We start from the raw sequence: 18,225 nt of genomic DNA, 5'->3' as shown, positions 1-18,225 counted from the left end.
CAACTAAATTGGAGATGACGAGCACGCTTATTGTCACATCAGCTCTTCCGCTTCGGCGGGTGCATGATGAAATGTTCTGGCGTCCTCACCACCTTTTTTCAGGACAATATGAAACAATCTGATCCAATCCATGTTGTGCTTCTTTACTCATAGATATTTGTTTGGTTTTTGATTATTCCAACCTTTTCCATCCTAACTTGATGGGCGACACGACGGACACGGTTTTAGAACCACTCTTCCATCCGTTCCGCCCTCAGGTAGAACAAATGTTCAAAATTGTGACACTGAATGCAATCGGGGACGGGGATCCTAGCAAGTGCCACGGACGTCCTTCCCGACCGATGAAGCATCTGGTTTGAACTACTGTGGAGAAGCCAACTGGTTGTCCGCGGCATGCTCGAAGCAATAGTAGTGGACAGCCCAATAGTCCCTTGTATGCTTTGCCGTGGCCTCATACGCTCCTGATTGTAGAAGCCCAAATCATGATGGGCTGACACCGTCTGGTGAAATACTGATGGAAATCTTGAACGGCTTCGAGCACTCACTTACAGTCGACCCAATGGGCATGACTTGAGTGCTGAAGTTCCCTGTGTTCCTTTTGGCTGGAAGATTTGTGTGGCCAATTTTCGATGTCCATCAAACCAAACATATTTTAGCCCGATAATCCCATTAGGTGGTGGCCCATGCTTGATGAGCGCGGACAAGCACGCGGTGTATGACGCTTAGACTTCACCGAGAGAAAGACGAGTAACTGGCCCAGCTGGTGAACGATTCTGAGAAGGGTTGAAAAAGGGTATCTATCGTCAGACATGACCAGGAAAATGTCACGAGGACTCTCATGAATGTAGAACCGTAAAAGAATTGCTGCTACTCATTTTCGTTCCCGTAATTTGCCATGTCATCGATTTCCATTTTTCAATGCTACATGCCAAAGCCCTGCTGCGACAATAGGGACAGTAGGACGTAAAAAAAGAAGACCCAACCCGATGACTCCGAATGCAGCCGCCTAAGGACCGAGATCGATCGTGATCATCTATTTGGCCTCCTCCTCGCCCTCGCCCAACAGAGCGTTTCTCTTCGCCGTCTGTCTCTCCTGCTTGCGCTCGCGGGCAGCCTTGGTCTTCGCGCGCTTGGCGTCCATCTCGTCCTTGAGAGCCTTCTCGCGGGCCTTCTCGGCCTTGGCACGGTGAATCTGTGAGGTATCCGGCGTCAGCCCACCACTCATCTCCCATGTATAAATCCAAAGATATAGCTGGAGCTAGACTTACGTGCTCAACGAGAGCACGCTTGTGCTTGAAGGCGTTACCCTTGCTGGAGTGGTAAAGCTCGTGGTAAAGGTGCTTGTCGATCTTGCCGGAGGCACGGTACTTCACCAAAAGACGGCGAAGGACACGGAGGCGGCGCATCCAGAGGACCTGGCTGTATTGGGAGTCAGTACACGAATCTCTGCCGGATTTATCAAATCGGTCCGCGAGTCGAGAGACTTGTGGGCATCGTTGTTGTCCAACGTTTAGGGATTGTTCAAGTGATATTCCAAAAAAGAACTTCCAACAAGGGACCGATCGATGGGAATGGTGTCGACGAACCTGGGCATACGGGCCTCAGCGGTACCCTTGCGCTTACCGAAGCCACGGTGGCGACCGATGCGGCGGGCCAAGTTCAGCTCACGGGCACGGGACCGCGAGTGCATGGTCACGGGCTTGCGGATGATGAGGCCATCGGCGACGAGCTTGCGGATGGTCTGGCGAGAGTTGGCGTTGGAGATCTCGTTGACCTCGTTGGGGTCGAGCCAGATCTTGCGCTCACCGCAGCCGATGACCGACGCGGCAAGGCGTTTCTGAGTTCGCAGATTGACCCTGTGAAGACATTGGACATCAGCAATTTGTCCTTGGTGATGGAAGAAAAAAATATCGTCGCCCCGCCGTCGAATAAATGGATGCCGTCGTCGGTTTTTGTCGCCCCCGCGTGTCCCGGGCTTCGATAGACCCTAAATGAGGCTTGCCCGGTGCAGAAGGCGACGCAAATCGATTTGGGCTCGGTGGAAGAATGGTGTAGTGCTCGTATCGTGATAACTTACATCTTGAATGCTGTCCTAGTCGATGGTCGTACCTACCGGGGGAGTCGAGGGTGTTGAAATTTCGAGAGGGGTGACAGGAGGCCAATTTTTCTGAAAGGCGAAGTGTGAGAGCAGAGTCGGGGCTGACTCTGTGTGGGCAATGTGGGGCGATGGGTAAGCGAGCCCGGAAAAATCGAGGCCACACTTTCGCTCCTAGGTCACGTGTCGTCAACGACATAGGCCCTTTGGTGTGTCTTAGGGGGCCGGTGCACGCAAACGAGATATACGTAGTACATCAGGTACCTACTTGCACCACATGTCCAGGGCACCTTTGGAAGATTAGCATGACTAGGCAAGGATCCCGCCATAGGTACCTCAGGTACCTCGAAATTTGACGACACCTAATGTCATCTTCCTATCCTCTCGTGAACGCAGATTGAGTTGGACAATTAAAGAATTAGATGGTTTCCGCCGAACCCATTGAACCTACCTGATTTACACCTTGACTTCAGCTGTGATTTGGCGAAATAGGAGGTTTGTCGCCTCGATAAGGTAGCCACTGCACGTGGGAAGGTATTGTATTTGGTCTCGCTCGCCGCCGTTGATTCTCTAGGAGATATCTCAACTTCGATGGAGCGTCACACCTGCTGTATCAGATAACGTACCCACAACGTGCCTTCATCGTCTGCCAGGGCCGCACAAACCGCCTTACTCTCTTGTTAGCTTTAACGAGGGAGCAAATAATCTTTCACTCAACAAAGCCCGCTCAGTGATTATATAAAACAAAACTTTTAAATTTCAATATTGACCCCTTCCTTTTACAACAACCGTCGTGCCTATCTACTTGCCAAACACATCCTCACCAACGTCCACCTTACCCACGCTCCAGATCTCCTTCTCGTCCTCGGCCTCGTCGTTAGACAGACCCAGGCCCCCTTGGCCACCCTCAGCCTCTCTTCGCTCACGTGCTTGGGCACCCAGCCGCATCGTGACGCGCTTGAAGTAATCCTGCATGCTCCTCTTGGTGTTCGGCGGCAGATTGGCGCCTTCGACGTACTTGTCAAAGATCCGTGTCTCATCGTCCACCACATTGAACAAAGCCATGAATGCGGCTTCGGCGGCCAGCTTGACCGGAATAACAGGATCTCTGACACTGGCAAAGATGGGACCTGCAAGCGCAGCAACATGCGGCCTGACCATGTCCATGTCCACGCGGCTCATTGTGCGGACAATAACCAGAGCAAGTCGGCGCGAGTCGACAGGGCCACCCGGTTGAATGGTGTTGGCCAGTGCCTCAAAAATCTTCTTATTCGAGTCAAAAGATTTTGTTGAATCTGAAAGGAGATATTTGCCCGTCGCGAGGATGACGTTGTCGGCAATATAAGGCTGTGGCACGTGTTAGTTTTGCGTTATTTGGAGGCCATCGCCATGAGTTACTTACGTTCTTGTGAGACATGCCCTGGCCGAGGAGGTCGGGCAAGTCGTCCGCGAGAGGACTTTCTAGGAGACTCTTCGGAGACTCCACGAGCACTGCGTTCAGCGCAAGTGCCGAAGAGTGACTCCAGTGGCTAGTCACAACTCTGTGCTTGAGCAACCCATTAGCAACCTCCTCGGGAACATTCTTGATCAGTGCTCCAAGTAGCTTGGCGTTCGTGATCGTCATAGCATCGTCCCTCTCGTCGGTGTCCATATCAATGAGACCCAAAACGGCGGTTCGCGATGTTTCGCCCATATTGGCGCCAGCTTTGCTGATGACTTCGTAAAGCGCGCTGAGCATAGCCGTCTTGACACCAGGGTCCGATGTCTTGGAGCCGGTAACGAGCTCGGCAATCAGCGGATCGATACGCGGCGTGTATTTGATGAGAGTACCCAGCGCCTTGGCCGCGCGGGCTCTGAGGACCTCGCTCGATGTGTCTGCAAGAGACTTGGCGAATGTGCGTTGAAGCTGAGGCAAGAATGGCTTCAGTGCCGCAGGCATCTTTTCCAAGAGGTTGTTGAGAGTCAACAAAATGGCAGACTTGACGTCCGTGGACCTTTCGGAAACAACACGAATGAGTGGACCTGTGATTTGTGTGACAAACGGCTTCAACGAAGCCTCGCTTGTCCGGTCGACGATATCGGAAATAGCCAGAGCCGCCTGTGTTCTCTGCTCCGGCGTGCCATTCATAAGACCCTGCAGGAAGATAGGCAGGATGGCGTTGATACCCTTGGGAAGCTCGAAACCGGGCAAGTTCGCGCCGGCCACACCGACCTGTTGCAGAGTTTGTCTGGTGGAGATAACCAGGCCTTCCATCTCCTCCTTCTTGAGCTTTTTGGTGAACTCGCTGAGTGCAGCCCACGCACCCTTGACGACGCTTGCGTCTCTATCATCGAAGGAGATAAGAAGCGACCGCACAATATCTTGATTGTAGCGCGAGTAATCCACTTCGCCAGCGGCAAAGAACTTGCCCAAGTGGCGGGTCGTCGCTGCACGTCTTCGGTGATCGTCGTGCTTCGTGAGCTGAAGCAGTACGTTCATGACTGTGTTGAGTCCATCATACTCGTCGATAGACAGGATAACAGTATCGAAAGATGTCTCAAGATCCTCACGCAAAGAATCGTCTTCGCAGGTGATGATGTTTTCCATCAGTGAGTTGATGATGTTGGGCAGCCGGCGGTTCATAGCGGCACCGGCCACCCTCGACAAGGAAGCAAGAGCCTTGGCGTTGAACGCAGAGATGGGAGGGGTAATAAGCGTGGGGATAAGGTTGGGAAGAATGATGTTTGAGCGAGTCGTCTCAGTGAGGAGGGTAAGCAAGGCTGACAAGGCGTTGTCGGCGTTCTCGTCGGAGCGAAGGAGGTTGAGCAGGTATGGAAGTACTTGATCCACAGCTCTCTTACCCAGAATCTGCTGGAGTGAGTCGAAGGCTTCTGCGGCAGCCTCCCTAACATCAGCATCTGAATCAGTGAGGGCTGTTCTGACGACAGAGATGAGCGTCTTCTCGTGGTCCTCCAGGGCATCCTCTGACGCCGAGGCAATAAGTTCCTTGAGGGCAAGGCAGATACCCTGCTTCGCGTCTGTGTCGGTGGAGGTTTGCAATCCCTCCTCAAGAGTAGGCAGCAGGGTGGAGAGAACACCATCGCCAGCCTTGCGAATCAATTCGCCAAGAGCATTGCTAGCAATGACCTTATGCTCCATGTTGGAGCTTCCCAAACGCTTGATGATGAGTTGAGTAAGCGTCGGCACCAACTCCTTCAGAATGCGAGGGCTGGAAACCAAGGCCTTCCACACAGCAACGGCGGCAGAGCGGACAGCGTTGGCGGTATCGCAGCGGCAAACATAGAGAGCAGAGAGAATCTTGTTTCTCTTCTCTTCGCCGAGGACCTCGCGGAGTGATGCTCCTGCCTCTCTGGCGCTCTCCTCGTCCTCCTCTTCGTCCTCAGCCTTGCCACTGATACCTGTAAGGTTGAAGAGAAGGTCACCAACAAGCTCGACCGAGCTGAGACGAATGCGGTAGCTGTCATCAGCCAAGCCGCGCTCAAGCTCGGGAAGTAGCAGATCAACAGCGCGAACAGCAAAGTTCTTGACGAGGAGGCGACCTGCACGAAGAGCAGTCTCGCGGATAGACTCCACATCATCAGCAAGACCAGACAAAATGGGCGGAATAATTCTGCCCAAGTAGTTTGCAAAGCTGTTGCCAAAGCAAACAGGGAGGAAGATGAAGAGGGACATGAAGCCTTCGCGAACAGCGGGCTTGGTCGACTCGACGTTTTGCAGAATGGTCGGGAGAGTCTCTTCGAGTCTGGTGGTACCCAAACCTGCGAGAACCTCGCTGAGAGCTTGAGCGGAACCGAGACGATCACCAGCGCCGTTGTCTGCCTTGAGGGTTTGCATGAGGCCAGGGATGAGATCCGGCAGGGCATCTTCTCCCAGCTTCTCCACAAGTGATCCCAGAGCTCTTGATGCCGTGGCACGAGTTGTGGGAACTGGATCGACGATGGCAAGCTTGAGTCCCGCAACAAGAATTGGCAAGTGCGAGACCAAGTCTTTTCTCTCAGTGAGATGCGCAAGACTGCCAATGACTTGTGCTGCCTTGCGCTTGGTGTTTGAACGGTCGCCCAAGCCACGTTGCAAGATTCTTGTGACCAGCGCCAGTGACGGAGCATCCAAGTAGTGCACGAATTGGACCTTGATCAGAGAATCCAAGGCATCATCCGTGTACCTAGTGGGGTCACTGAGCGCCTTGAGAAGGATGTCAACAAGACCCTTGATCTCAGGGTTACTGATAACCTCGCCGAATCTCTTCAAGCTCTTGTTGGCACCCGAGCGGACCTCCTTGTGACTGTCGTTGAGAACACCAGTGAGAGGAGGGATGATGTCCGGCAAACTCTGCGCCAGCTGGTTGGGGTCAAGATAAGCCATGGCTCCCAGCAGGTCACAGGCTCCCTTTTTACTACGCCATTGGTCATCGTCCAAACCGTTGAGTAGAGTAGGAAGAATCTTCTTGACACCATATGAACTCAACTTGCCGAAACAGGCCTTTGCCGCTGCCAGGCAGGAGTCTCGGACGTTGGCGTTGGCATCACCAAAGCCAGTAAGGAGCTGAGGGACGATTTGGATGACATAGGGTTCGAAGAGACGACCTAGGATGGTGGAAAGAAGCTCGTAAGCTAGGAGGGCCGCTTCTCTCTGGTTCGGCTCCTTTTTGTTTTCCATGGCACCCCTCAGTGTCATCATAATGCGCTGGTCTTTGAGTGATGAAATGCCACGGCCTTGAACGAGACCGGCGAGACCATAAGCAGCACCTCGCTGCTCGGCATACTTCTTGGAAGTCAACAGAGTCTCAAGAACTTGCGCGAAGTACTTGGATGACTTGTCTCCGTAAGCCCGAACCAGAGGTGGCAGGCAATCAGCAATAGCATACTGCACGGTCTCGGAAGGCGTGCTCAAGGTCGCCAGCAGTCTGTCGATGACCACAGGAAGTTTTGAATCGCCCGGGTTCAAGTGACGCGCAAGCGCACCGTACATGATGATGACGGCCTCGTTGACACGGTCTGACGCTTCAGTATTCTTATCGGGACCTTCGAGCGTACGCTCAAATACCTTCATCAACTTGTCGACCATTCCCTTGCCATGCAGATCAATGGCGTGGATGGCTGCATCTAGCATCTCGCCACGGACGTTCGCGTTCTGGTCGCCCAAAGGCCCGTTCTCAATCAAGAATTCAAAGAAAGGATCAAGCTGCTGCTTAGCCATGTGAGGGGCCAATTCCTTGAAAGCAGATCCAATGCCGTGGCGCGATTCCCAAGGATCTGCCAGATTTGTCTTCTTAGGCATGCCATACTCATCCAATTGAGGGACACGCGGCTTGGCGAGCTCAGTGTATGAGGACTTCAAAGACTCCAAAGTAGGCTCCAGCGTCGAGTTGTGTGCCTTGCAGGCCTCAGCCAAGGCACGCGCAGCGGCTCTACGGAGCTGACCGTCAACACTATCCAAGTAGATGAGCATCTTAGCTGGAACCTCTTCAGACAGTGCGAAGCCGCTTTCTTCCCAGATCTCACGACCAAGCTCTACATTCTCTTCGATATCGTCGTGGCACGCGATCCAAATTTCATTGGAGAAGTTGGATTCGCTCATATCAACTTCGGAGCTGATAGCCTGCAACACAGCGGTTCTCACGCTGACTTGAGGAACGATGGATCCCTTGGCCAGGGCGGCGATTTCCTCTGGTATCATGTTGGGGGCAACACATCGGCACATGTCAGCGAAACAATCCTTGATGATCTTGTAATGCTGAGTGTACTGCTGCATGGCCATTATCAGAGAGGATATAACTCCCAAGCGAGGCGTTACCGGGTCTTCGCAGATATTCGTATGGAAGGAGAGGAACTCGATGGCGAGAACAAGTTGAGCATCTCGATCGTCAGCAGATGGACCGAAGCCTCCGCTTGCGAGGACGGTAAAGACTAGGGGGAGGGCGTAGATAAGAGACACCGTATCGAAAGGACGTTGCTCGCCGGCAAATCGCAGTCGGTAGAGCACTCGAGTGACGAGTACGTCGACAGGCTCTTCCTTGTAGTGCTCGGGCAGGGCACTAACCTCACGAGCGCGCAAGGTGGCCACTCCAACGAAAGGCCTCATAGGACCAAGGCGGCTGGTGGTACGGTCTGAGCATGCCAGATAAGCCAGGGGGGCAGCATCGCCTGTGAGAAGACCAGCACCAGCGTCAATGACGTCCAAAAGAGCCTTGACAGCGGGTCCCATCCAAAGGGCGGACTCGGTTGGGGGTCCGGTGGCAAGACTCTGAATAATGCCAATGCCGCGTAGTAGTCTTCCCTCGATACGACGGACCGTGTCGCGGATTCCAGCCTCCTTCTTAAGCTGGGCATTGACCTTTGCTGTCTCCTCGGCCGTGAGCTTCTTTTGTTGCCCCTTTTTCTGGGCCAATTGCGATCTCAACTCAGCCTCCCACTTCAGAATGTCATAGTCCTTATTGTTCTTGTCGGGTACAGTTGTCTGTGCCTTCTTCGCGAGGACATCGACGAAAGCAGTTCCCTCGGGGGTTCGGAAGATGGCAGCTTCGACCGGGCCAATGGTGCGCAGTTCATCGGGTTCCAGATCTCGGCGTATAATCTCAACAATTTTACTGGTCATGGTATCGGGAGACACAAAGGCAAGCTCTGCCGCGGCGTTGCAGGCCGCTTGCTTCACTGCCTCTGATTTCTGGTCGATGGAAGTCCTCTCTGAAATCTCCTGCAGCAGGTCACCCTCGATTTGGCGTGCCAATTCTCCGGGATCTCTTTCAACGCGCAAACAAAGTTCAATCCAGCTTGTGCGGGGGACAAGCTCCTGCCTGGCGAGTACAAGCAGTGAGCAGAGCTGTTGATCCACAGCCTCTCGCACAGCGCTCTGTGAGTCCTCTGGTAAGCCCTTTGAGTTGACACATATGGCACGAAGAACAAGATGAAGGTTCGTTCTGTCGGTCTTGGACAAAACAGCCGCGCTATCCTTGTCACCGCTTTCCAGAGTTTCGAGCCAGTGCCAGATGCCGCTCACGATGGCCTGCGAAACAAGGTCAGGTCTGGCGACATAAACCTGGGTCAGGCTATCGGACGCGATCTGTCTTGTCTTGGGGGTAGCTATAGAGGCCACAATGGCGTAAATGAAGGCCTCGGCCCAGGCCACAGCAATGGGCTTCGGTGTCTTCTCAGACAGGTGCTCCGCAGTGGCCGACAAAGCTCTGGAGAACCAAGTGAGCTCGTCTTCGGCTGTGATTTTGCCGTAGACACGGGGATTGAGCAAGAACGAGGGCTTCGGTTCGAGGACGAGACACTGTCCGGTAACGGAGACTTTGGCAAGTGCTGAATTGAGCGCTGATGACACATTGGATTGCTGTGACCACGACGTAAGAGTGGTAGCAATGAAGGCACCAACCGTAAGGTTGTTTTGAGCTGCCACCAGGGGGTTGGCGACGATCTCGTTGTAGGTATCGAGAAGCTTAGGCACAGTAGCTTCGGCAAACTTGACGGCGTTTGCTGAGAGATCGCCAGAAGCTGAAGCCAGGTTGAAAATCTCACCAACGCGCAGAAGCCAGATGCGCCGTGTTGGAAACTTTTTGTCAGAAATACCCTTCAGACATGCGTCAATGACCGGCTTGGCCACTTCAACATCATTTTGAAGTAAGTAGCCGGCCGATCTCGCGAGGGCCGATGTCTCAACAACGAGGGCGGCTTCATTTCCTTCCTTGGCTGAGACGGCCGCTAGAGCCGTTGCGATCTTGTCGGCGGTAGTCTTGGATAGTGGGATTGCCTCTAGCATTTCGCAGTGGAGAATTCTGTGGTCTGCCGATGCCAGCTTGCCACCCTTGACCGGCCCTACAATCTCCTCTGAGACCTTTTCAAGTGCCTTTTCCTCGTGGCTTCGGGCAGCGAGGGTGTTGAAACCTTTGACTGCACCAGTGCGAGTAACAACGTTGCTGGACTTCACATTCGAGAGGATAGGTTTCAGCAAGTTGCCAACCAGGATTTGAGAAAGGTCGTAGTCCTTGGGAAGGCAGCCAATCAAGGGGATGAGAACATCGCTCAAGACAATCTCAGGGGCTCTGAGCAGGCCCTTCTCAAGAGGTGGGATGATCTCCTTGGTGAGTTCTTCAAGAGTGACGAAGTCGAGGAAGAAGTCCTGGAGGCCGGAAGCTACGTGGGCCGGTAGTGCCGTCCGTGAGCCAATTATTTCTCTGACGTAGAAGGTGAAATACTGTGATTTCTGGGCCTCGAGGGCTGGCTTGACGGCAGCGATTCTCGAACTGACGCCAGCGATGATGCCCAGGAGAGGTGCTTTCGCTGCGGAAGGCTGCGCGGCCTTGGCCGCCAGGAGTTGGACAGCATCTTTGAGGGCCTTCTCGGGGTTTTGGTGCTTCGAGAAGAGCTTGCGCAATCCTCGCCGAGTGACAATGATGGCAGAATGGGCCATGCCACCCTTGGCGGTGGGTTGAAGACACTTGTCCAGAGCATCCGCAACACTCAGGAGAATCTGAGAAGCGAACTTGTCCCAATCGGAGGTCTTTGCAAGGTGCTGCATGAGCAGACTGCACCATTCGACGAGAACAAAGGCATTGCTTGCGGCGATGCCAGGTTTCTGTGACTCTGCGCGCAACGCAGCGACGAAGGCACTGAGGACATCAGGCTCAAGGCCCTTGTCCAAGATGGCGGAAAGACACTTCTGAACAGCGAGTCGCGAGGGTCGGTCGGTGTAAAAGGCATGGGTCCAGAATAGTAGCTGGACAAGCTTGCGGGTCGATGCCGCGTCGGTGTCTGTAGCAGCAAGATATATTCAGCATCCGGTTTTGAAGAGATGAAATGCGCGGCGGCCATGACAGGAACGTCACGGAGGGCAATTGCGCAAAAAAGCATTCGTACCGGCGTTGGATATTCTTTCCTCAAGAATGCGCAAATGAGCTATTCTTGTCGAGGTTGAGGAGGAAGTCAAGGCGGATCTCGTGGCAGCGAAATCGACAGAGCCAGAGCTAGAGCCATTGGCGACGACTTCAGTCATTTTGGCGGAATTAAGGGCGGACAGAAGGCAGCATTGGGGGCGAGTCGACCAGCGGAACGGTCAACAAGCAGGAGAAGGGTCGTCGTCGGATTTCGTATGCGGATCGGGGGGAGGACGACGTCGAGTTGAGCAGAAGTGTGAGATGGTGATGAAGTGAACTGAGAGGCAGAAACAAACGGGAGGTTCGCCGTTGGCACAAATTGTCAGGTAGCGGAGTGAGTGGTACCTCGAAGTACTTGTAGACGTTAATGCAGTTGGGTACAGCGCAAGCGGGTAGGGTCAGGTCAGGTCACTTTACAGGTACTTTCACTGGATTAGGATTATTTGCGGTGGTGCCGCCCAACCTCACTCCAGTGGGAATACTTTTTCTGCCGAACGCAGCTTGACGGATGAGGCACCTGAAGTTCGGGTACTTGGCACCCTTGGGTAGGTAGGGTTGTGTGGCCCGGCGCCCATATCAAATGGGGTGGAGGGGTTGAGTATCCATATGAGGCAGGCGGTAACAGCGAAGGCAGTTTATCCCACCTCAGGTACTTCGGTACTTGCCCTTCAATACCCAGTAGGTAACTGGGAGGCTCCAGCTCGTCGTGGCGGGGCAGAGATCCTTTAACAACGGGTAGATCACTCATGATGGCTCATCCAGACTATTCGTTTGCTTCCATCACTAGAGCTGACCTTAAGGAGCATGGGGTAGTGTTTAAAAAAAAAAAAAAAAAAAACAGTATCTACCTCGGTAGGCTCAGCTCTAAACGAAGCGAAATTTGCCCGTCTCTTCCCCAGAACCATCATATAATCACTCGTCTCGTACAGACAATGGGTTTCTTACTTCTCTGCCACCAAGGGCACGGTTCATACTGCTGGAGCTCTCCAAGAACCTTGACTGATGACGCAGGGGCAGCTCCCATGAAGCCCTAGCTCAAGGCAATGCCTATCTGCTAGGGAGGCACGGAAGTAGGGGGGACTGTTACCGGTCTGACTCAAAGGAGGGAAAAAAATATTGAATCCCCCCGTCTTTTACACACTCCAGCCACAATGGAAAAGAGAGGAAAGTGCCTTATTCTCCACAGAAAACTGCCCAGCCTTGCTCCTACTGCCTGGCTCAAGGTAAGGAAGGTTCTGCTGGATCCCCCACCATTTAGTACCTAATGGGATCTGAGCATCTTCCAGACTTCCATCGGTGGTTGTTCTTCGGTTTAGGCTTCATTGCATATTCATTACCTTTGCAAGTCGCGACCTATCTGGATTGTAAGCCACGTGTAGTGCAGAGCACCTAGGTAAAGAGGAACTGTGTCAGCTCAGAAGCCACCGGAGACACCTACGACCTACCTAACCTGTCTACTTACCAGAGTATATCCTCACGAATACATCATCATCATCCATCCGCTGCTATTTCATGGATCCAGCCAGACATGGTAGCGTAGACCACGTTTTTATCCACCTCACATCCGCCTTGGCCTTACCAATTCCCAACACCGCCGACGGCCTGTCACTCCATCCTGAATTTGGTGCCCAGTGTTCCACCTAGGCGACCGACACCCGACTTTGCGGCACACACTCTGGGCTCACTTACTCACTCACTCGCTCGCTCGCTCGCTCACTGAGGTGCTTTGCGCTTTGCACTACCTTGCCTTGCCTTCGCCCCATCTCTCGCAAAGCAATTTCACCAGGGCCATTATCAAACCTGACAATGCTAGGAGCCCAGCCACACCGTTGACATCACTCTACCTTGCCCGCCTACTCTAGCACACTCAAATCGCCTCACACACCGAGCTGCCAGGTAATTATTATCACCTTCATTCCGGAGTGTGCTTGGCTGCGCTCACTTTCCTCACACACTCAACCATCACTTCTCGCTCACTCATGATAGGACCCCAGGAGAATTCAACGCCATCTCCGGCTGCTTCACCAGTCATTGCCTTCCTGCCGCCCCCTTCCGGTCCTTGGACCCTTCATTTTCCGCCTCCGTCTCCGCCTTCGCCTCTCGGCTCGGCTCTCTCTCCAGTCCTTCCCGTTTCTTCGACTGATTTTCCAACCTGAACTCATACCCTAAACTATTTGCTTCTCACTGAGCAGCCCTCTTACTCGGATTTTTGGACGCCACCAATCTTGCTTTCAACATTTTGCAGACTCACAAGACTCAGACTGATTGCCAGTCGTAACTGAGACTTCCTCCTCCTTCCTAAACTTCGCCCTACCGACCTTACCATGGCCGGTGCCAAGAAGAAGAAGAAGCCCGCCGCCAACCCGGCCAGAGGCTTCGCCACCACCTCTGTTGCATCATCCAAACCTCGGACCGAACCCGCTGAAGGAACCGATGCCGCCGCTGCAGCCCGGGCTACCACTGCCGCTCCTGACGCCACTTCCAAATCGGACGCCCCGTCATCTGATCCTCAGTCTTCCTCCAATGGTGCCGGTGACAAAGCTACCAAGGCGGAACTGAGCCCCGAGGAGTTTGAAAAGCAACTCGACGAGTCCGAATTGCAGCTCATGGTGGAAAAGTATGCTCAAAAGACTAAGCGGGATGCTCAACGCCAGCGCACCAGGCTCGAGACTGATCGCCGCCTGCTCAGAGGCCAAGCCGACACCGTCAACTCGAGGAAGTGGTTGCCTCAGGAGTTGATGGACCAGGTTCTTGATCTCATCCAAGCTGAGAGCCGCTTTGCATCGTCAAGTGTTTCTACAGAGACCTCTGTGAATGGAAAGTTGCTGCCGGAAGAGGATATGACCATCAAGCTATGGACACTTCAACAGACACTCGCTAGTGTTGGCTTTCCAGAGGAACGAGTTCAGGCTGTGATGCGGCACATTCTCGACATTGCGCCGAACATTCCGTCTTTCACCAAGGACAGCCTTTGGGGTCTTGAAGAAGCCCTCGACTGGCTGGCGAGAGAGTGTCCAAGTGATGAGTTGCCTGATTACGAGGGTAGAGGGAATAAAAGTATGAGACAGTTAGGTAAGCTACGATTTTGTGAAATTCCAGGCCCTTGCCAAAGAAGCCAACTGACCAGACTCGTCAGATACACCGGCTGAGAGCCCCTTGCCTTCAGGGGCCACAACTCCTGTGCCTGATGGACGCCAGAAGCCTGGTCAGGCATCCAAAAACGGCAATAGAAAGAAGGCCGTAGTGACTTGCGACATTGACATTGAGCCGGACGAGCTGGCTCCTGTCTATCTCGAAACGAAGATCAAATTATTCGAGCTTGAGAAAAGTCAACAGGGAAAACGAAAGCAAAACAGCAACACATCTGAAACAGGTGATGAGGCAGATCTGCAAGCCGAGCTCCGCGCCAAGATTGTCAGAATCGAGAAGGACGTTCTCTTTGACAAGTTTGCTGCGGAGCAAGAGTGGAAGACCAAGAAGGTGGTCTTGGAGAAAGAGTTTGCAGCCGCGAAAAAGCAACAGGCCCAAGAGGAAAAGGAGAAGGAGCCGCCAAAGGCGGTCGCCGAAGCAGCTGCGTCTTCAGATGGAGACATCAACGACGAGGCCGAGCGTATCGCTGCTGAGATTCTGGCCCAGAACGACGATGATGACGATGGCGGTCTTGGTGATCTCTTTGCCAATTTGCCTGTCACCGAAGTAGACGCCACGGGCAAATCAAGCACCGTGCTTAACGACACAGACGGCGTCAAGATTACCATTCGGGATTTTGGAAAATGGACCGGCGTCTCTCCTATGCGGGCTTTGGAAGAGGCCTGCAGAGCGAGGTATTGCCTTTCAGTCATTAATGCTCACTACTCATGCTGACTTTATTGCAGGGACACCTCCACGAGGATCAATTACCGCCTTATTTCAGAAGTTCCTTTTGCTAACCGTCACTATCTCTCCATCACCTGGGCAAAGCCCCAGGAGGTCCCATCTGCATCTCAGGATGATACAGTTGACGTCGTCAACATTCCATCGAGCTTTAGCTTCAGCATGAAGTCCATTGCCACTCCCGACAAGAAACAGTCGGAAGCATACGTCGCAACATGGGCCCTGTTCCACATCTTCGGCACCTCAGCAAAGGAAGAGAAGGTCGGAATGAGGTTGCCTCATGTCTGGCGTGAGCTCTGGGATGAACTTGCAGAAGCCAGAAAAAGCCAGCTGGACTCCAAGGACCGAGAGGCAATTAGAGAATTACGAGCTCTTGTGCGCCAGAGACAGGATCAGGAACTGGAAGATGGCGTCATTCTCCCCAACGCTTTCAGGGGAAGGGCCGCTGCCCGCAATCAGAACGACAACAAAGACGAGGCAGCTCAAGAAGCCGCCAAGCGTCTGTCCAACGGGCCCGAATACTATCAAAATATCTGGGCACAGAAGATCAACACTCCCAGGTATCAGACCATGCTCCAATCCCGCATGCAGCTTCCCATGTGGAATTTTAAGCAGCAAGTCACGGATGCCGTGGACAGAGAGCAAGTCGTCATTATCTGCGGAGAGACTGGCTGTGGCAAGAGTACCCAGGTGCCGGCCTTCCTCCTGGAGCACCAGTTGGCCCAGGGTAAGCCATGCAAGATCTTTTGCACTGAGCCGCGTCGAATTTCCGCTATCTCGTTGGCTCGCAGAGTCAGCGAAGAGCTCGGCGAGAGCCGTAATGATTTGGGCACGCCCAGGTCGTTGGTAGGCTACTCCATCCGTCTCGAAGCCAACACCTCTCGTGAGACCCGGCTAGTCTTTGCGACCACAGGTATCGTCATGCGAATGCTGGAAGGTTCGAACGATCTTCGGGAGGTCACTCATCTGGTCCTGGACGAGGTTCACGAGAGATCCATTGACAGTGATTTCTTGCTCATCATCTTGAAGAAGCTGATGCTGAGACGTAAGGATCTGAAGGTGGTTCTCATGTCAGCCACAGTTGACGCCGAGCGTTTCTCCAATTACCTCGGCGGAGCGCCTGTTCTGACGGTTCCTGGACGTACGTTCCCCGTTCAGGTCAAGTACCTGGAGGATGCCATCGAAACAACCGGCTACACCGTTGGCCAGAGCCCTCAAGAGAAGATGGTTGATCTCGACGATGATGTCGTCGAGGTGGAAGCCGAAGGACCCAAGTCCACAGTCGGAGCTGATCTTTCAGCCTACTCCGCCAAGACCAGGAACAGCCTTGCCCAGATGGACGAATATCGAATCGACTTTGACCTGATTGTACAGCTTATCGCCAAGGTCGCGTCCGCGCCCGAGTACGTCCCCTACAGCAAGGCGATCTTGATCTTCCTTCCGGGTATCGCAGAAATCCGGACCCTGAACGACCTGCTCTCCGGTGACCCTTCGTTTGCGCGCGATTGGCTCATCTACCCGCTGCACTCCACCATCGCGACAGAGGACCAGGAGGCCGCTTTTCTCGTGCCACCTCCCGGCGTGCGCAAGATCGTGCTAGCAACCAACATTGCCGAAACCGGTATCACAATCCCTGACGTGACTTGTGTCATCGACACGGGCAAGCATCGTGAGATGAGATTCGACGAGAGGAGACAGCTCTCCCGTCTCATTGACACCTTCATCTCCCGCGCCAACGCAAAGCAGCGCCGCGGACGAGCTGGGCGTGTCCAAGAGGGTCTCTGTTTTCACATGTTCACAAAGCACCGGCACGACGCCGTCATGAGCGACCAGCAAACTCCCGAGATGCTGCGCCTCTCGCTGCAAGACTTGGCGATCCGCGTCAAGATTTGCAAAATCGGTGGCATCGAGGAGACGCTGAGCGAAGCCTTGGATCCGCCTTCGGCCAAGAACATCCGCCGAGCTGTGGATGCCCTCATTGATGTCCGAGCCTTGACGCCTGCTGAGGACCTGACGCCTCTGGGTAACCAGCTTGCCAGGCTGCCTCTGGATGTATTCCTCGGAAAGCTCATCCTGATGGGTGCGATCTTCAAATGCTTGGATATGGCCATCACAGTAGCGGCCATCCTATCCTCCAAATCGCCGTTCACAGCACCGTTTGGCCAGCGAGCTCAGGCTGACCTTGTTCGCAAGGGCTTCCGCAGAGGCGACTCGGATCTTCTTACCGTCTACAACGCCTATCTCGCATGGAAGCGCGTATGCCAATCGAATACTGCTTCCGGTGGCAAGGACTTCCAATTCTGTCGCAAGAACTTCCTCAGCCAACAGACCTTGGCCAATATTGAAGACCTCAAGGGCCAGCTGCTCGTCTCGGTTGCAGACTCCGGCTTCCTCATGCTGACTGACGAGGAGAGAAGAGCGCTCAACAGAGTACGCTACGGATCCAACTCGAGAGGAGGACGACGCAACCAGAGCTTCTTCGATATTCCCCAACGCGTCAGCATCAACAGCGAAAACGATGCCATCACGACAGCGGTCATCACATGGAGCTTTTATCCCAAGCTTCTGGTGCGTGAGAGCCCGGGAGCCCGAGGACTGCGCAATATCAGCAACAACCAGTCAATTAGCCTTCACCCATCCTCTGTCAACAAGGGACACAATGAGCTCAAGTGGCTGTCTTACTACCACATCATGCAATCAAAAAGGCAAGTTTCCTTTTGTTCGATCTACAAAGTGCGTTGACAAGAAGCTAACATAACAACAGTGTATATCATGCACATGAGACGACGGTGGCTGACCCCTTTGCCATTGCTCTCCTGTGTGGTGACGTCCGAGCCGACGTGAGTATCTCCTCCATTGTCAGCCCCGATATCTAACTCCAGAAACTAATCAACTCTTGTCCGCACAGATGTTTTCTGGTGTGCTCGTCCTCGACGGCAACCGCTGCCGCTTCGCCCTGCCCGACTGGAAGACGATGCTCGTGATCAAGGTCCTCCGTACCAGGCTCCGCGAGCTCCTCACTCGGTCTTTCAAGCAGCCCGGCAAACTGCCATCGGCGCAGCACGAAAGATGGTTGGCCATCTGGCAAAAGATATTCTCGCAGGAGGCCAACAAGGACAGGGACATGACTGCGAGTGTCAGCAAAACATAGAATGTTTGCAGCATTCGCTTGTCCTAGGACGATGGGCTTCTAGACGGAGGGCTTCCTTCCAGGAAGGTGATGAGAAGTAAGCAGCCTTGTGCAACATCCTGACGAGATGTTTCTGCCTATGTAGGCCCAGGAGAGTTTGTTACGAGTTGATGTGCTGCACACAAGAAGGCGGCACATTATACGACGCCTGTGGCCATGCATCTTTTCATCCAAATACTCAAAACAGCCAAAGC

General features: G+C 53.6%; 3 protein-coding genes across 3 annotated transcripts; 1 reads left to right on the top strand and 2 right to left on the bottom strand.

The window, feature by feature from the left end:
* Positions 1-1,033: 1,033 nt before the first annotated feature.
* Positions 1,034-2,424, bottom strand: BDZ83DRAFT_648213 (60S ribosomal protein L19; the record flags this gene model as incomplete). The annotated part of the gene is given in 6 exon segments (XM_060510159.1): positions 1,034-1,192; positions 1,269-1,419; positions 1,587-1,856; positions 2,078-2,092; positions 2,110-2,167; positions 2,364-2,424. 6 exon segments carry the CDS (start codon positions 2,422-2,424, stop codon positions 1,034-1,036), a joined length of 714 nt encoding a protein of 237 aa, XP_060368913.1.
* Positions 2,425-2,896: 472 nt separating this feature from the next.
* Positions 2,897-11,087, bottom strand: BDZ83DRAFT_569518 (armadillo-type protein; the record flags this gene model as incomplete). The annotated part of the gene is made up of 3 exons (XM_060504206.1): positions 2,897-3,442; positions 3,498-10,846; positions 10,952-11,087. 3 exons carry the CDS (start codon positions 11,085-11,087, stop codon positions 2,897-2,899), a joined length of 8,031 nt encoding a protein of 2,676 aa, XP_060368912.1.
* A 2,205-nt stretch (positions 11,088-13,292) lies between these two features.
* Positions 13,293-17,992, top strand: BDZ83DRAFT_716640 (helicase associated domain-containing protein; the record flags this gene model as incomplete). The annotated part of the gene is made up of 5 exons (XM_060511865.1): positions 13,293-14,040; positions 14,096-14,792; positions 14,844-17,546; positions 17,606-17,681; positions 17,750-17,992. 5 exons carry the CDS (start codon positions 13,293-13,295, stop codon positions 17,990-17,992), a joined length of 4,467 nt encoding a protein of 1,488 aa, XP_060368911.1.
* Between the last annotated feature and the right edge of the window lie 233 nt (positions 17,993-18,225).

The sequence above is a fragment of the Colletotrichum acutatum genome (genome assembly GCF_030867785.1).
Source record: "Colletotrichum acutatum strain CBS 112980 chromosome Unknown BDZ83scaffold_14, whole genome shotgun sequence".
NCBI classification, from domain to species: Eukaryota; Fungi; Ascomycota; class Sordariomycetes; order Glomerellales; family Glomerellaceae; genus Colletotrichum; species Colletotrichum acutatum.
Note: the sequence above shows the minus strand (reverse complement) of the source record. Positions and strands in the feature narration are given on the sequence as shown.